We start from the raw sequence: 16,732 nt of genomic DNA on the forward strand, positions 1-16,732 counted from the left end.
TCTTTGCTAGATTCATCTAAGTCTCTATCCCTAGATCATCAATTTTCTTCTAATATGAAGTTGATAGTATACTTGTTTAGCGCAACACATCTCACGACTAGGAACCGCTTGAGCGCCATGAGGCATCTAGGGCTCTAGGCTTGCGCACATCAGGCGTTTGATCAATTATTGATGGTGGGAGCATGCCTCATCACAAAATCAAAACCAATAAAAGTACCCTCCACCAAATGAAACTGACAAAACTACCCCTGTCATCGAGATAGGCGAAAATGTCGCGAAATACACGCGTGGGGGAGCCATGCTTCCGCCAGGTAATTCAAATTCAAATTCGTTCGGCGGTGGTACAAATAAAGACCAAAAAGGAGTCCAAAATTTGAGAGCAATTTAGCAGGGTGGGACAGGCACGGACTCGTAGGCGGCAGCAGGCTTGCCCGGCCACGCACGCACACGCACGCGCGCTCTACTTTGTCCGACGGCCCACCCCACCCCACCCCTACCCCTACCCCCCATCCCTCCCTGATCCAATCCCGCCTCCAGCCGCCGCCGCCGCGCCCCGCAGGAGAAGAGAAAACCCTAACCCATCTCCGCTCTCCCCCTCCTCTCCCATCCCCGACCTCGCCGCCGCCACCGCCGCCCCCTCGCCCGCTCCGGCCTCCACCGCACCGCCCCGAACCGCGCGCGGGGATGGAGAACCCCGACGGGCAAGCGGGAGCCGACGCGGGGCTTCCCCCGCCCCCACCGCCGCCCCTGGACGCCGCGGGGGCGGGCCTGGGCAGCGACCCGGCCGAGGTTCTCCCACCGCCGCCCCCGCATCTCCCGGGGGGCGCCCCGCACGAAGTCGCGGCGCAGGGGGCCGACGGATCCGCGTACCCGGCCGAGCACGCCTCGCTGAACGGGACCTCCGGCGACGCGGCGGGCTACCAGGCCACGGAGAACGGCGCCGCCGCCGACGAGATGGCCGAGCCCATGGTGCCCGAGCAGTCGTACGAGGATGGTAATGCCGCCGGGGCGGAAGCCTTCTCCATCTGGTTCCGTTGCCTGCCTGCTATTTTGCTGATGCTGATGTGTTTGTTGCCTGCTCTTCCGCAGCTGTGGCTTCAGCAGAAGAGGCTAGGTTATGGGATGTTGTCACCGCGGACTGCCTGGACTTTGATGCTTGGACCGCGCTTATTGAGGAGACGGAGAGGATCGCTGAGGTGAAATTGAAACTGCTGCCTTACCATACAATGCATCATTCTCTCTTTTGCAACTTGCTGTATGTATGTGTGCAGACTTTCAGCAGCTTCTCCTTTTTCTGTTCCCACACGTGTTAGATGTTTGTTCGGTTATATGCGATTGATCTGTATTATGTGGGCCACAAAGTTCCCTGTAGTAGTTTCATCATTGTCCTACTGCCGTCCTGTCAAATTCTCCTTATTTGTGTTTCAGTGAACAATAATACTAGAGATGAAGTTAATCTGTCTGACTAATAAAATAAAATGGATTTTTAGTGATAAACAAGTTTATGCTAATGCCATATTCTTTGTATATCCCTGCTCAGAGCAACATATTGAAGATACGCAAAGTGTATGATGCCTTCCTTGCGGAGTTCCCTCTGTGCTTTGGCTATTGGAAGAAATATGCAGATCATGAAGGCCGTCTGGATGGTGTCAATAAAGTTTTTGAGGTGTATGAACGGGCAGTTCTTGCAGTTACTTATTCAGTGGACATATGGTGTAATTATTGTCAGTTTGCGATTTCAACATACAATGACCCAGATGTCATCAGAAGGTAGAAATTAATACCTGGACTATTTTCTGACGAAGTTTTTAACGTTTAACTAGTGCATTTTAGGCTGTATCTATGAATTACAGGAATACATGGCGAGAAGTTGTTTTACAATACTTAGCACCTGAACAGGAATGCTTATGAAATGCTTTATAATATTTTAGCACTGTATTTCCGCAGTCCTTGTGGTAATGTAGGCCATGGAACTGTTGCATATATTCTAATTTGGGCTTAGGCAGTGTGTTCTTAGACTCCATGCATGCCTCTTAGTTGTAATGACTAATCTCTCCATGAAGTACATCTGTTTGACCTTTTTGTAGCAGCTATAATAATCTCTTCTCCCTTCATCTGGGTTTGTATGGCGTGTGCGGGTTTTTAGGTCCTCAATGTGCTGCGCCCTCCGTTCCTAAATATAAGTCTTTTTAGATATTGCACTATGGACTACATACGGAGCAAAATGAGTGAATCTACACTCTAAAATATGTCTATATACATCCATATGTAGTTTGTAGTGGAATCTCTAAAAAGACTTGTATTTAGGAACGGAGGGAGTATATGCCACCGAAAGTATATGTCTAGAAACTTCATTTGAATACAAATCCAATAATATGCTTTTGGTGGCATATACACATGTTTCGTTAGTCAAATTGTCGAGGATGTAAAAAGTCTGCTCATGCCCTATAAACCTGGATAGAGGGAGTATACGTATTTTTTATATAGTCAATATTAGTCAATGCATTAACTCAGTAGCCAATTTGGAGATCACATGTTTGTGGTATATGGAGTACTTAAGTTTAGAACATGTCTATCAAGAAAAACACAGTCCTCCTTTGATTCAAATGTAGTTTTCACTGTTTGGTCATACAAGCAATCTTTCATTTAGTGTTTCCGGAACTATCTAATGTATTCTTGGTTTGGGGATTGATTGTTTCGTTCTTGCATCAGTAACTGAACCCATTGTTTTTTTTCCACAGACTGTTTGATCGGGGTTTGGCATATGTTGGAACAGATTATCGTTCCAATACTTTGTGGGATGAGTACATCAAGTATGAAGAATCACTTCAAGCATGGAGTAATCTAGCTGTGGTATACACAAGAATATTAGAGCACCCTATACAGCAGCTTGATCGGTACTTTAATTGGTGAGTCATTGACATTATTTATACATTTAAGTACTTATGTTCTTTTGTCAGTGCCACTTTTATTTATGTTATTTCTCATCTATGTCGTACTATTTAATGCCATTTGCTGATTAGTGGATTAAAAATTCAATGAACACAACCATCAGATACTATTCTTTAATCCATCGAGGATTTTAATTTGCAATTTTAACTAAGCTCTTAACCGAGTCTAATTGTTAACTGCTATTTTTGGTCAGCTTGAAGGAGTTAACTGCGACACGGAGCCTGTCAGAAATACTTACTGCTGAGGAAACTTCCATGTATTGTCTTACTGTTGAGAATAGTGCTCAGGTCCTTGATGGGGAGGCACATCCTAATGATGTAGAAAAAACTGCAGAGCCTGAAGTTTCATCTTCAACAGAAGCAGAGGACAAAGCAAAATATGTTTCCATTAGAGAAGAGTTGTTTAGGAAGGCCAAAGAGTATGAATCTAAGATTTTTAATTTTGAGCAAGCTATTAGAAGACCATACTTTCATGTCAAGCCTCTTGACAAACCAGAGCTTGAAAATTGGCACAGCTATCTTGATTTTATCGAGAAGGAAGAAGACATTAATAAGGTATGCTATTGCAGTTCCATCAGTCATCACATCTTCGTTTAGTAGATTTCCTGCAATGCTTGGAATCTTTCAACTTACAGTCTAGTCTTATTGGCTTCATTATATGCTTTAACGGCTAGTATTTGGACGAAGCTTCCTTTGTAATGGGATATTGAACTGAGGATAGAGCGTGGACATAATGTTTGGTTTCGATGAGGCTAAGTACTCCAAACTTTCATTTGTCAGTGGCCGTTCTGGGTTAATGATATTTGGTACCAAATATCAGTTGTTTGAATTTTGAATCTCATATATGCAGGTATTTGCTTAATGCTCACCTTCTTAACCATCTATCTATCGAGCAAGGATGGTCCCTCCTTTCTTTTGGAGGGGCCAACCTAATCAGCTAATGGAGTAACCTGTGTGAACTTCTCTTTTTTGTTGTCATTATCATAATTCTTTTTTGCGTTATATTCATTTTTCTTTCATTTTTTGTCTATTTTCTGATGGTACACAATACTGTTTCAGGTTATCAAGTTATACGAAAGATGTGTTATTGCTTGTGCTAGTTATTCAGAATTCTGGATCCGCTATGTGCAATGCATGGAGGATAGACAAAGCCTAGAACTAGCAAACAATGCTCTTGCTCGTGCCACTCATGTGTTTGTCAAGGTATTATTGATAATATTATTTGTTGCTATCTATACTCAGTAACAATGTAATGTTACTCTTTAACCATCTCCATCTTTTCCTCCCGTGTGATTCATGCTTAATAGTGCGTACCTGTAGTCATATGTACATCAACTCGTGAACTCATGAGCGTGGATCGAACCAAACTTCAGTCTCCCTATTCATGGCATTGTTTTCAGTCCCACATACCATCTTGCTTTTGTACCTACTTTGAGTTTATTTTCCATGTAGACATGTCGAGAAAAACATGGAAACTTTGTAACTAGCTTAGTTGGATTGTAGGTTGTTCAGATATGTATTTTTACTGTCCTAAAAATAATTTTACCCTTAACTGATAAATTATGAATGATATACTTATTTGAGATGACTTGTATTTTGATATCTCATTTGATATTGATGTGTTTAGAAATCATGATCACTATCAGCTACCAATTTGCCACTGGTCCATGATAACTAGCGTATTTACTGTTCTTTCGTAGGCTGCATAACTATGTATTGCTTATAGAATAGCTTTCCTGATAGCTAAATTCCATTTCTTTTATTGTTTTAAACAGAAGCAGACAGAGATCCATCTGTTCAGTGCAAGATTCAAGGAGCTTAATGGCGATACTGATGGAGCACGTGCAGAGTATCAACATCTCCACTCAGTGTTATATCCTGGCCTCCTCGAAGCCATTGTGAAGCATGCTAATATGGAGCACCGGCTGGTATCTCTTCATCAAACAAAAACTACTCTTTGTTTCCTTTTAAGTCTTTGTTTAAGTGTTCACTGATCTTATTTCCTTCCAGGGAGATAAGGAATCTGCTTGTTTAGTCTATGAGAAGGCCATTGCTGCTGAAAAGGAGAAGGAGCAGAGCCAGCTTTTACCAATGCTACTGATTCAGTACTCACGTTTCTTATATATGGTAGGTGTTTGTCGAAACTTTGAGATCGTGTTTGCATTAATATTTAATCATAATTTTATATGCTTGTCTAACTTTTGCCATTTGAACATCTGACAATTTTGATTGATATTAGCAGATTTTAAATGGTGTAAAGAACCGTCCTTCTTGCAGTTGTTTAAGCATGGTCTTACCAATTTTAAAAAATGACAATATTTGGCATATGCTGAACATTCTGGAGGCTCTTATTTTGTCTGTTCTTCTAGGGAACAACATTTCTTTCATTAAATTAGTAGCTTGTTGAACTTGTTTGGTTTTTTATCATGAGTTTTATCTTGTTTATTGTGTATCTCTTTGTTTTGGTTTGTGGGATTTGATATATTCTCCAAAATGTGCAGGTCGGTGACTTGGAAAAGGCAAGGGAGATCTCAGGTGGACTGCACGGGCTAGCTAACCTTACTAAACCAGTTCTTGAGGTTACAGCTTATGAATTCTATCTGAAATATTTCAGTTTGCCACCTATATTTTCTGGCCATACCCTCTTTGGCGTTTGGTCCCATCTAATCTGGGTACTGTTCATTATTATCTTTTGCAGGCTGTCATCTTTCTTGAGTCGATCTTTCAGTCTGAGAAGCGTATTGATTTGTTAGAATCACTGGTAGAAAAGTTTCTTACAGCTGAACAGACTCAAGGGGAGCTGGCAAGCTTAAGTGACAAAGAAGAATTATCTTCCATATATTTAGAGGTAATGCTTAAAGAGAGCGACTATGGTACATCTTTGCGTAATATACTTTACATACACTTCTGTGAGCATCTGTTTTGACATGGGAGTTGTGGGGAGAAGAAATTTTTTAGGGGAAAGAAAGTGGTTAATGCCCTTTTGTACCTAAAAGTTGCATGTGCCATAACAGTCTACACTTGTACTGATACATTTGCAAATTGTCTTCAGTTTTTGGATACGTTTGGGGATGTACAGTCAATCAAGAAGGCTACAACTCGACATACTATTCTCTTTTCACGTAAAAGGAGCATTCTGCCATCAAAGAAACGAAGAGCAGATGATGCTGTCATGTCCGGTAGAGATAAAATGGCCAAAACTGGAGATGGCACCCAACCAGGCATGGGAACTGATCCAAATGCTCATAATCCTGCAGTTTGGCCTGCGACTTCTGAAGCATCAGCGCAGCAATGGGGGGCTGCTTACGCACAGCAGGTTGCTTATCTTCACGCTTACTATTTTATATGCATTATAGTTTGTCCATGAATAAGAGAAGTGAGATGTTGATTTGCCCAAGCTAATATCTCTAGTCCTCTACAAATCATCCCAATTATGGGCTGGTGGTTATTTATCATTGTTTGACTTTTAGGTCTATTTCTCTTCCCAAACGTGGAGCCCTTGACCATGTGGTCAGCGTGAAAAGCAGTTGATTTCTGCAACTCTTTTCTCTGGCCTGCTTCTATTGTTTAGATGTGCTTATTTGGTCAATCTTGTGGTTCATTACTATGCTATGTTTTTTTATCACATCTTTGAATTTTCATTATAGAGAATTTTTATTGTTACTTTTTCATCTATGATTTGTAGCTGTAGTCATTTCTCCAGTAATATGCCTGTTTTTGTATTTAACTTACTGTGCACTGCAGGCTGCTTATCCTGCATATGGAGCTTACGACTACAGCCAACAAATGCCCCAATCTGCTCCTCAAGCAGCCGCTTATGGTGCCTATCCTCCCACATACCCTGCCCAGGTAGTGATTCTGGTTTCCACCTAAATCTGCAAGATGCTTCTCGATATTAACTATGCTTAGCATGCAACTGTATTTTTGCACATAGTCGGGTTGAAATTATGTTTTTTTTTGGGATCAATCCTTCAATGGATACCCTCCACTCTAACCTTGTATGCAACTCTACTTCAGTCGGAAGAGACGGCATACTACATGAATCTGTTGTCAGGACAGTTGCATAATCACTCCATGTGAACAAGTCTTTTTAATTATTTATTTCATTCAGTTGTGGATTAGTCACACAGTTGACCTGCAGATAACACCAAATCTGCTACCACCCACAGATATGAACAATTTTGGATGCACAATGTTCATTTTGTGGTTTCATGATAGACTGCTAGCGTTCTGTTTTAAATGGAGTTATATTCCCCACTTTTCGACATTATTTGTTTGAACTTGTGGGTAACTGGGTATTGGACTATACATAGTTCACAATTGCCTCTTGCATCTTTTCTAGTGAGTACTTCCTCCGTTCACTATTGTAAGATGCTTTGAATATTTCAATGTGGACTACATACGGACTGAAATGAGTGAACAAACACACTAAAAACATGTCTATATACATCTGATTTGGGAGAAAGTTAAAACATCTTATACTCACTCCGTTCCTAAATATTTGTCTTTTTAGAGATTTCAACAAGTGACTACATACGGAGCAAATTGAGTGAATCTACACTCTAAAATATGTCTATATACATCCGTATGTGGTAGTCCGATCGCGCCAATATCAATTCTTTTTATTCCAAGGTGAAGATTGAATCACTTAGCCAACATCCAGAAGCTATTGGCACTTTGTTGAACATTTGAGATCTCTAAAAAGACAAATATTTAGGAACGGAGGGAGTAATAGTGAACCGAGGGAGTAGTATTTTCTGTCATCAGAGTTTTTAATCTGGTTAATGAAATGAAATCCAACTGATGGCAAACTTAAATATTGCAGGCCTACCCGCAGCAGAGCTACGCACAACCTGCAGCGATGCCCGTGGCAGCAGCAGTGCCCACCCCAGCACAGGCACCAGCACCTGCAGCAGCCTACCCTCAGCAACCTGCCGTGGCTGCCGCCCCCCAAGCTTACTACGGCGGCGCCGCCACGTACTACTGATTTCTAGATTGGTGCGCACACTAAGGGGCGGGTGTTCTCAACGCATGGGCATGTGTACCTACGTAGCTGCCTTACATAGCTGTGACCCCCCTGGGTATTGTGTATGCATTGGCAGGAAGTTTTTTGGCAGCAGCAGGCCAAGAAGAAGAAAGGCAAGACTCTTTTTGTTTGTCGAGGTGTAACTAGTTATTCAGTCAGATGCTTTTTGCAGCAGCAGCAGCAGCACTTGTAATGCGTCCAGATCTAAGATCTGTATAGGATCTTTCTTCGTCCATTGCTAGCACCCATGCATGCATGTTTCTAGGAATTATCTTTCGTTTTTCTGTGTTATCACTTTGTTGAGATGACTTGTGAGTTGCGATAGTATGGCTGTAGCGGGCTATCTCAGCAAGTGGAATCTGCCCTCCACCTCCAAAATGTTGGCTCTATGTGTATTTAGGACGGCCTGCATTGTACGTATTAGTGTAGGACGCGGGGTTGATCTAGTGAGTTGTGCAAGTTGTAGTGTAGGAAGAGCCACTGTTGAAATCTCCTAGCAGCCATAGAGCCCCGTAGAGCGAATGCCTTTCCAGCCCGTTTGGCTGCCCACAAAATTGCAGGTGGCGTTACGGCACCAGCCAACCCTCCAATTTTGTTGCTCGCATTTTGGGATTTAGGGCTGGATTGATGCAGTATGCTGTGTTTGGTTGCACACATTCAGCCGATTGCCAGCTAGCGCCCTAACCACTGCATATGTTACACGTTACTCCTTTTGTATACTAATATAAGAGCGTTTAGATCACTAAAGTAGTGATCTAAACACTCTGATATTTTTTTACGGAGGGAGCACATACCAGATAACAGCAAGACCACAATTATGACGAGTTGGGTGATGATTATGAAGTTCTCAGCCCACTTAACCTGATTTGGCCCACACATTTGCCTACTTGATGACTACTCTTTTCTTTGAGTACAAACTTAGCAGCTCCTGTTATAACCGTTCACTTGTTCATGACATTTCTGCCATGAACTATAGACTTCTGGAACCCTCCTTGAGTACCACTTCATTTACCAAAACCGAAGAACAAATTTCCACAAGCAGGACACGGGTTGACAAGAACATATATTTTTTAACTTGTAAAAGAAGAACCGTGTATTAGGATAAGTAGAAGCATATTACTAATTTGTGTGACAACAGAGAGTTCGAGACAACTGTGTATTGGGATAAGTAGAAGCATACTACTAATTTGGGAACCGTGTTTTGGGATAAGTAGACGATGTGACTCACTCTGGATCTGCAAATGGAAATTAAGTGATTTGTACTCCCTGATCGATCCAACAAAATTCAACTTTTACTCAACTTAGAGCAGCTCTAGCAGAGTTGCTCTATTGGGTTGATCGTCATAATAACCAGTATTATGAAGATAATATTTTGGCCAAAAAATGCACTCTAACAGAGTGACCATCTTAATAGGGATCACCATAAATTATGAAGCGGCCCCAAATTTAGTCTTTCAATCGTCATATATGGCATCTCGTGGTTGCCTTTTGGAGTGCACTCTATATGGCACTATCATGTAGATTGCATGTGGTGCGAAGAAAACTTCAAATGACATTCCATGCCAAGTGGGATGGCAGAGAGGTTGAGGAAAAGGGATGCCCCATTGATGAGGGGGGTCCCATGACTACGAAGATAGCAAATATGGCGGCTCCGTGTTTGTGCATTGCCTCGACATCCTCTATATTCATATGAAGGCTGCCAGTATGGTGGCTCATCAACAGTTTTTTTACAGGTGCATCAACAATTGGTTAATTTCTTCACTCCTATAATGAGTTATGTAGGAGAGGATTGATAGTTACTCCCTCCGATCCATAATAAGTGTATTATGGATCTGAGCGAGTAGTTAATTTCTTCTCTCCTAGTACAAGTTACGGAACAAAGGATTATTGACATCATTGAAGGAAATATAGTATATCCACCCTTATCCTCCTAACACCAAACTCAACATAACATGCTCACGGTGAAATTATCAAGTGCTTAGAGCAACTCTAGCGGAGTTGCCATATTTGCAGACTCCATATCCATATGGAGCGCATTTCATATGGATTATGGAGGCCGTCGAGGCAAAGTGCAAAATCAGAATCGCCATATTTGATGCGTCCATAATTGTGAGACCAACTCATTAATGGAACATTCCTTTTCCCTAACTTCCCCGCCATCCCGTGTGAGGTGGAGGGCCACCTGAAATTTTCTTACCGCCAGAAGGAACTGCCATATGGACAGTGCTCCAAAAGGCAACCCTGGGACACCATATATGGTGACTAAAAGGAAAAATATGGAGGGTGCTCCATAAATTATGACGATCCTCAACAAGATGGTGACTCTTCTAGAGCATTTTTGCCAAAATTGTCATAATAGCAGTTATTTTGGTGATCAGGCATATATGATGACTCTAATAGAGTTTCTCTTACACAGAAGCATATACTACACACACCTTCAATGTATGAATTTAAACCGCATGTACTTACATGCACATACGAAGGACTGTTGTTAATAGTCAAACAACTACAACAACTCATTCATCACCACGCAACATCGTACAAGCCGTGAGACGCTTCCTGAATATCGTACAGATACAACCTTTAGTCGATCATCGATCCACAAAATGAGGGCGAGGAACCATAGATGTAGTCATGGCCAGCTAGGAAAGTTTTTTAGTGAGTGCACTCAGGATTTGAGTATGAACTAGCTATTGTACAATCTCAGACTATCTCACAATAAGACTATAGACACTGGTGGAGCTATGTGTATGGGGGGGAGGGGATTGGCCCCACCCTTGGTAAGAAGTGTGAAGTTGAGCAAATTTGGTGGGCTTCTACGGATTTTTTATTTGGCCCCAATCTGTTTAAACTGCGCCATACAGTATAATAAATGTATTATTATATTTGCAGATGCATTATTATACTTTCATGTTTATAATTAGATTATATTTTTGTGCTATAATTGCATTGATGATTGAATATGAGACTCGGAAGAAAACTCAATTGCATGTGGGGAAACATAAACACCAGTTTGATTCTTAGTCATGCCTCTAAGACTAGCTCATATATTGACGATGATCTGGTTTTTTCGATCATGAGCATTATTAAAGTAACAAGAGTGCTATGAATAATTAGAACAATGGTGTTGGACGAGCCCATCTTATAAATTACCGCGAGACCACAGTATTTTTATATAAATTGTTAACATTTACTTTGGTTCCTTAGACCATGAGAATATCGTATGCCAATATACCTTATGGTTATTTATAATTTTTTTAGTAAAGAATAATAGTTTTAATGGACCACAAGAAGCTACCCCTCTTTAGGGGATGGAGCGCTAGCACTCCACTCGCTTTAGGTGGCTCCTATTTGGCGCGCGGGTCGTCGCGGAGTGACCGCACGCGCACCCCGTTCGCGCGCCGGAGTTTCTATGGCCTGGCCCATTTTACGGATTCACCCCAACCAGTATTGAGAAGGTTTAAAACCTTCCCTGAACTGTTTTTTTCTTCTTCTGTTTTTCTTTATTTTTCTTTCGGTTTTTCTTTCCTTTTCCTTTTTTGCTTTATATTTTTTGTTCCTTTTTCCGTTTTCTTTTCATTTCATCTTTTCTTTCCTATTTTCTTTCTTTCAATTTGTAAAATCTTTTAAATTCGCGAATACTTTTTGTTTTATTGTTTTATTTTAATTTCAAACGTATTTCAAATTCATCAATATTTTCCCAAATCATGAACAGTCTTTGAAATTATGAACATTTTTTTAAATTGGTTACATTTTATGTCTCACTTTTTTTTGTGATTTTTCTTTTCAAATTCGTTAACATTTGTTTGTTCACCAAATTAAAAAAATATATTCAAAAATTAAAAAAATGTTTATGAAATTCAAATGTTCTTCATCGGATTTAAAAAATGTTCAGTAAAATAAAAAAATTGTTTATCAAATTAAAAAATGTTAATCCACTTCGAAATTTGTTCATAGAATTTCAGCAAATGTTCATCACTGTGAATATGTTCATTGAAGTCAAAATTTGTTCAACCTATTTTCAAAAAAAAAAAAGTTCTGGAATACAAATTTTGTTCATCAAGTTCAAACAATGATAATTAATTCGTAATATGTTCATCAAGCGCAAAATAATGTTCACCATTATTAGCAAATTTTCTTTAGGTTTTTCTTTTTCTTTATTTGTTTTTTTGTTGTTTTTATATATTTTTTGTTTTCTTCATTTTAGAAAAAAATGTTCATCAAAATAAAAAAGTATTCATCAAAACTCAAAAAATCTTCATATTTTTAAAATCATGAACTTTGTTTGAACTCAAGAACTGTTTTTGAATACGGTGAAATATTTTGAATTCATGAGCATTTATTATTTTCTGAAGAATTTTTGGAATCATGAACTATTTTTGAATTCTCGAACATTTGAAAATTTGCAACTTTTTTAAAATACGAATTACTTTTGAAAATGAAAAAAAGTTAAAACAGAAAAAAGCAAAAAGGAAAACTGCTTCCGTGTTTTCCTGCCCGAACATGGGCCGGTCCAAGGGGGGGGGGGGGTTGGGGGGCGTAGGGGGGAGGGTGGGGGTCCACGCTCGCTGGTTCCCTGGCGGTGTACGCACCGAAGGCGGATCCTGCGAAATTTGAAAATGGAACTTCATAAAATATATTTTTTCAGACCACGAACATATTTTGAAATTCCTGAATACTTTTTCAAACGCCAATATTTTTTGAATTTTGGACCAAATTTTGCAACCATGAAAATTTTATGCAATTCCAGAAGTATTTTTGAAATATGAACATTTTCTAAATTTGTGAACAAATTTTTAAATACATGAATTTTTTTGATTCTTGTACATTTTTTGAGATTATGAACATATTTTATAAAGTGAAGCATGTTTTAAAATCCGAAAAATTTGAATTTTTTAAAAAGACAAATATCAGTATGAAAAAGGAAAAAAAGTCAAAAAAAAAAGAAAAAAAAGAACAAGCAAAATGAAAAGAAAAGAGAAAATAAACAGAAACACTAAAAAAGTAAAACTAAAAACCAAAAAGAAATAGGAAAACCGGTTCAAGGAACCTTCTAGCAGGTTCGGAAAAGCAGAAAAACCGGCTGGGAAACTCTAGAAAGTTCCCAAATACGGAAACGCTGCAACCCGTTAATAGGCCGACCTAGTTTTTTTGTTTTATGTTTCTTTTCTGTTTTCTGTTCTCTTTTTGTTTTTTGTTTTTTAATTTCTTCTTCATCTCCGTCTTTTTATTTTTCTTTTTTTTCTTGTTTTTGTTCACTGAATTAAAAAAAATCCATCTAATTCAGAAAATGTTCATGAAATTGAAAATTCGTTCATCATATTCAAAATTTGTGCACCATAATGTAAGAAAGTGTTCATCAAATACAAAAAAGTTCATCCAGTTTTCAAAAATTCCCGATTTTCAAAAAAGTGTTCTTGAATTGAGAATTTGTTCATCAAGTTAAAAAAAAATGAAAATGTCCTTTTTATTGAAAAATGTTCATCGTATTCAAAATTTGTTCACCGTAATTTTTTTAAAATTTCATCAAATTCAAAAATGTCTATCAAATTTAGAAAACAATTAAACATTTTCCAAAGTTTTCTTCTGATTTTTCCAGAAAATGTTATTGAATTGAGAATTTGTTCATCAAGTTCATAAAATGTTCATCAAGTTAATAATTTGTTCATATGATAAAAAACGTTCATCAATGTCCAAATTCACGAACATTTTTTAAAATCATGAACATTTTTTCAAATTCGTGAACCTTATTCGAATTCAGGGTCATTTTTTGGCTCCACGAATTTTTTGAAATTCACACTTTTTTGTATTTTGGAAAGTTTTTGAAATCCCAAATTATATATAAAATAAAAACAAAAACAAAAACAGAAAAATAAACAAGAAAATAGGAGGCTGCTCGCTGCCACTCATGGGACGGCCCAAAATGGGCACGCGGGGGCAGGCGGGCAGTGGGGGTGCGCGCGGGTCCGCTCCCTGGCGCGTGGTGCGCCAATTGGAAACTAGTTGACAACATCATTTATTAAATGATACACTAATGTAAAATGAAAAACAATTTTTTCTCAATGAAAAATGTGTAAATGTTTTTTGTATCCCACCCAGGGGAAAATCAAAATGGTCTCATGAAAGGATATATTCCCATAATTTCAACGGGCAAAGATAACACATAAATTCTCATAATGTTAATGTTCATATTGTTCTCCTCTAGGAATAGCCTTTTGAATCATGTTTCACTTGATGGTCATTGAGTCCGTGCGCTCAAATCAACCTGGCATGCGTCACTATGTATGTGCGTAGAAACAAAGTTTGGGTGCGATCTTTGTGCATTACTGTATCTATGCATAGATAGAGAGTTTGTATGCGAGAATACTTGCGATCCTCATAATTATCACGCCTAATCAAATATACATTCACAGGCGTAGGGAATTATTTACTTAGTTCTCATATAACTTATATTTTTGCCTTGATAAGATGAGTGAGTATATCTCTTTCCAGGTTACCCAAGCTTCCATATATGTATTTTAACCTTGGTGGGCTTATTTTTTTTGCAGAGGTGACATGTACCCTGAGAGTGGCCTACGACATCTCTAAGTAACTAGATTACTTGAAAAACATCTTTATTGATATCAATTTATTCAACATTGCATGGCTCAAGCAGGAGAACCAACAATTATATTATTGTTCTATACAACAACAGTTTGGAATTTGAACATTATGGGTCTTGCAATAGTGTCTGGATCGATGTTGCATTATACGATGACACATGTCTTCACACCTCGGGCTATTACAGGGATCGAGAGTCTCACAAACCACATTATGAACAGATTCTGCAAATGCAACATGTACACACATATCAAACAAGATATATTAGCAATGTGTTGACTAATTTGAACAATAGGAAAGTTCACAAAAAATAGGGGTACAAAATGCCACATACCAGTGCCTGCATGGCAGGATGGGAAGGTAGAACACATCATGGAAAGCACCATGAAAGCAATAGCTATGGAACGCATGACCGTCGGCCATCCTGCACTGTTCTTAGCGAGTGCCATGAGGACAAAGAGATTAGTTTTTTTCCTGCTTCTCCTTCTTTCTTATGTTCCTATATGACCACTTCCTATATATAGAGAGCCACAATAACATCTTAGATAATGATCTCTCATTAATGTATTTCCACTACCAATATTGTTGCCAAATCTTGCCGATTCAGGATAAATTTTGTTCGGTCTTTTATATGGACCAATGACATTTATTTCATATGTATTTGCATGGTAATGCTAGTATTTATGATGAGTCACAATCAAATATTAGGCAATGATCCTAGAGTTATATGAAATCATGGAGCGAAAGTGCTCTTTTGATCCCGAGCTCATATGCTCCCGCATGAACAGTAAAATCGAAAAAAATAGTAAAAAATTCAAACAAATCTGAATTTTTTTGTGACGAACATTGATGAATGTTCTAACTGCGTGCAAAGTTTCAGGTCGAAATGACATTCGTCCAGGTCTAGGTAAAAATAACAAAATTGATGCTCCAAAATGCTTCCAACAATAGTCTTTTTGGACCATCATTTTTTTGCCCATACCTCTACGAATGTCATTTCAACCTGCAATTTTGCACGCGGATAGAAAATTTATCAATGTTCATCACAAAAAAAATTCAGATTTTTTTGAATTTTTTTACTATTGTTTCGATTTTACTGTTCATGCGGGAGCATATGAGCTCGGGATCAAATACTCCATGTCCCATTAATGTCGCAATATTAAAAGAAGAATACCTTTTTTATATTTATACTTGAAAATGGCCAGTAAGTCTTTATCTTGTCGTATTTATGGGAAGGGTGGTGAAACCCTAGCTATTGATGATGCACTTATGTATCTCTCACTAATTAATATTGACATATCTTGCTAGTTTTAAATAGTTATAGCGTTCTTGTTCAAATAACATAAAACAAAGAGACATATCTCTAGAGAATGACAGAATAAATATAGTGCTTATATAAATTAATGAAATAGCACATGTGACATTTATTTATTTGAATAGAAGAAAATATTAAATATTAAATTATTATTGTTCTTTTAAAGCGTGAGAGAATATAAATGCAATATTTGTTAAATACATTGAACTGTGTGGCCCTCGATATTTGTAATAACAAGATATACAACATACAATAGTATGACATAAATACAATATATAGAAGAGATACATAGCTCACCATCAACTTAGAGGACAAATAAATGCAATGTTAGTATCAAAGATATGCTTGTCTGTTGTATAAATGCACAATTCTAAGGATGACATCCTTCCTTTTGTATTTTAGCACCATTATTAATAGATAAGAAAAAATATGTAACACAAATTAGATTTAAAGTAAAAAGCGAATACAAAATAAGACGTGCGATATTATATGTCCACTAGAATGATTCAGAAAATCTATCTACACCACTGATGCAAATGTTATCTGATGTCAAAAAGATTGTTTAGACTAAAATAGAGGGTGCTAGCGAAACCAAGTTAAGGACAAAACAGCTAATGCTCCTTGATCTCTTTCTGTCCATGAGAGCTTGAATGACTCTTGGATGGAATTCCTTATAAGTTTATACCTTCCAAACACATGTCTTCAACTTTGTAGATACACTAATTAACAAGCACCACACAACTATTCTGTTCATTTGACTTCCTAACAGATCGTGTGATGATAGGACATGTAGATAATAAAAGCTCTCTCAGATCCTGTGCAACTCTTTTTTTCTTTCTG

At 38.4% G+C, this 16,732-nt stretch overlaps 1 protein-coding gene and 1 long non-coding RNA gene across 2 annotated transcripts; one reads left to right on the forward strand and one right to left on the reverse strand.

Annotated features, from left to right (window-relative positions):
* The first annotated feature begins 453 nt into the window (after positions 1-453).
* Positions 454-8,248, forward strand: LOC109786675 (pre-mRNA-processing factor 39-1). Its single transcript, XM_020345249.4, has 13 exons — positions 454-994; positions 1,090-1,196; positions 1,541-1,770; positions 2,742-2,909; positions 3,146-3,506; positions 4,011-4,154; positions 4,727-4,879; positions 4,962-5,078; positions 5,453-5,530; positions 5,650-5,799; positions 6,004-6,267; positions 6,696-6,800; positions 7,777-8,248. Exons 1-13 carry the CDS (start codon positions 685-687, stop codon positions 7,936-7,938), a joined length of 2,349 nt encoding a protein of 782 aa, XP_020200838.1. The 5' UTR covers positions 454-684; the 3' UTR covers positions 7,939-8,248.
* Positions 8,249-14,574: 6,326 nt separating this feature from the next.
* On the reverse strand, positions 14,575-15,370 carry LOC120967295 (uncharacterized). The gene is made up of 2 exons (XR_005761106.2): positions 14,912-15,370; positions 14,575-14,801 (listed from the first exon to the last, which is right to left on the reverse strand). It is a non-coding gene; the product is annotated as an uncharacterized lncRNA (long non-coding RNA).
* Positions 15,371-16,732: the final 1,362 nt, after the last annotated feature.

Source organism: Aegilops tauschii, chromosome 6 (genome assembly GCF_002575655.3).
Source record: "Aegilops tauschii subsp. strangulata cultivar AL8/78 chromosome 6, Aet v6.0, whole genome shotgun sequence".
NCBI lineage: Eukaryota > Viridiplantae > Streptophyta > Magnoliopsida > Poales > Poaceae > Aegilops > Aegilops tauschii.

Bases quoted from the DNA above. Each gene is read 5' to 3' on its own strand.
- LOC109786675 (XM_020345249.4), top strand. From the start codon at position 685: ATGGAGAACCCCGACGGGCAAGCGGGAGCCGACGCGGGGCTTCCCCCG. The intron at 5,531-5,649 runs GTTACAGCTTAT...TATCTTTTGCAG, and splicing joins TTACTAAACCAGTTCTTGAG to GCTGTCATCTTTCTTGAGTC. The intron at 5,800-6,003 runs GTAATGCTTAAA...AATTGTCTTCAG, and splicing joins TATCTTCCATATATTTAGAG to TTTTTGGATACGTTTGGGGA.